The following is a 1,954-nucleotide window of genomic DNA, read 5'->3' on the forward strand; positions in this document are numbered from 1 at the left end:
TAATGGCTCCTGCATAGCAATTACCACATGGAGTGGTAAGGTATTTCCAGGCCCGTCTATGGGAAAAGCTATGATTGCATAGGATATTGAGAATGAAGAAACTTATCCAATGGATTCTGAAAAACTGGATGAAGTTATTGATAATACACCATCCAATCATCAGCAGGTTTATGAGTTAGAGAAGAGCCAGGGAAAGGAGACCAAAGTGGTGGTTACTACAATCCCAAAAACACCTCCTCCATCTCCTCATCGGTTGAAAAAAAGGCCAACGATATAAAGTTTGGCAAGTTTATGGCCATGCTTAAGCAGTTGACAATCAACTTGCCATTAGTGGAGGCACTGGAGCAAATGCTCGGGTACGCAAAGTTTATGAAAGATCTTGTTACAAAGAAATGGATAGTTAGTTATGAAATGGTGTATAATATTCATTATTATGGTGCTATTTCCAAATGGTCATTGGTGCATAAGAAGTCAGACTCAGGAGCATTTACTATCCTGTGCACTATTAGGCCTCTTGATTTTGCAAAAGCTCTATGTGATTTGGGAGCTAGTATAAATTTAATGCCGCTTGTTGTGTATAAGAAACTGGGTTTGGGGGATCCTACTCCCATGAATATGAGATTAGTTATAGCAGACAGATCTGTGAAGCGGTCCGTAGGAATTCTATATGATGTATTAGTTAAGGTGGCCAGTTTCAGATTTCCAGCTGCTTTTGTCATTCTCAATTGCGAGGTGGACTTAGAGATGCCCATAATCTTGGTTAGACCTTTTCTCACAATTGGGAGTGTACTTATTGATCTAAAGGCAAATGAGCTACTATTCAACTTAAATGATAAAGTAGTTCGATTCGATGTATGCCAGTCCATGAAATAGCAAAAAGATATAAGTGTATTTTCTATTGTGGATGTTTATTATGAGGAAGAGTAGGAATCACCTATAGAAGAAAAAATTGTTGTGGAGACTTTACCTATTGTATTAATGAATTTTGATCAAGACGGTATTGAAGATTATGAGGAGACTGTGTGTGCCTTGATAGGCATGGGGTCTTATTCTTATGCACCCAAGAAGCTGGATTTAGACTTGAAAAATCATCCCAGTCCACTAGCCAAGCCGTCTATTAAAGAGCCATCCACTTTGGAGCTGAAAGAGTTGCCTGGTCTTTTGAGGTATGTGTTCCTGGGCAGCGGGAATTCACTACCTGTTATTATTGCTACTAACTTAGGTAAACAACAGGTGGAATCCCTTATTTTTGTTCTTAAGAGATATAAGACGAATATTGGTTGGACAATTACATATATTATCGGTATTCTCCTGGTATATACACATGTAAAATCCAGCTAGAGGAAGATTGTGTCCCGACTATTGAGCATCAATGTTGTCTTAACCCACCGATGCAAGAGGTAGTGAAGAAATAAATTATTAAGAGGCTAGATGTAAGATTGGTATACCCCATCTCAGATAGTAAGTGGGTAAGTCCTATTCAGTGCGTGCTAAAAAAAGGGTGCATGATAGTGGTGGCTAATGAGAAGAATGATTTGATCTAACTCAGGCTTGTTTTTGGGTGGAAGGTGTGTATGGATTACAGAAAACTCAACTCATGGACATTGAAAGACCACTTACCAATGCCTTTCATGGATCAGATGCTTGATCGGCTAGCGAGAAGGGGTTGGTACTATTTCTTAGACGGGTATTCTGGTTACAACCAGATCTCTATTGCTCCTAAAGATCAGGAAAAGATGACATTCACGTGCCCATATGGCATATTTTCTTTTAAGAGAATGCTTTTCGGGTTGTGTAATGCACCTGCCACTTTTCAGTGGTGCATAATGTCGATATTCTTAGATATGGTTGAAGACACCTTGGAGGTGCTTATGGATGATTTTTCTATGGTAGGAGATTCATTAGAGTTGTGTTTGGTAAATTTGAGTAGGGCCTTGCAGCGGTGTGAGGAGTT

The 1,954-nt window shown here is 39.4% G+C and overlaps 1 protein-coding gene across 1 annotated transcript; it reads left to right on the plus strand.

The window, feature by feature from the left end:
• Positions 1 to 291: 291 nt before the first annotated feature.
• LOC124898475 lies at positions 292 to 873 on the plus strand. The gene has a single exon (XM_047412122.1). It carries the CDS (start codon positions 292 to 294, stop codon positions 871 to 873), a length of 582 nt encoding a protein of 193 aa, XP_047268078.1.
• Positions 874 to 1,954: the final 1,081 nt, after the last annotated feature.

This window comes from Capsicum annuum, chromosome 5 (assembly GCF_002878395.1).
Source record: "Capsicum annuum cultivar UCD-10X-F1 chromosome 5, UCD10Xv1.1, whole genome shotgun sequence".
Classification (NCBI taxonomy): Eukaryota; Viridiplantae; Streptophyta; class Magnoliopsida; order Solanales; family Solanaceae; genus Capsicum; species Capsicum annuum.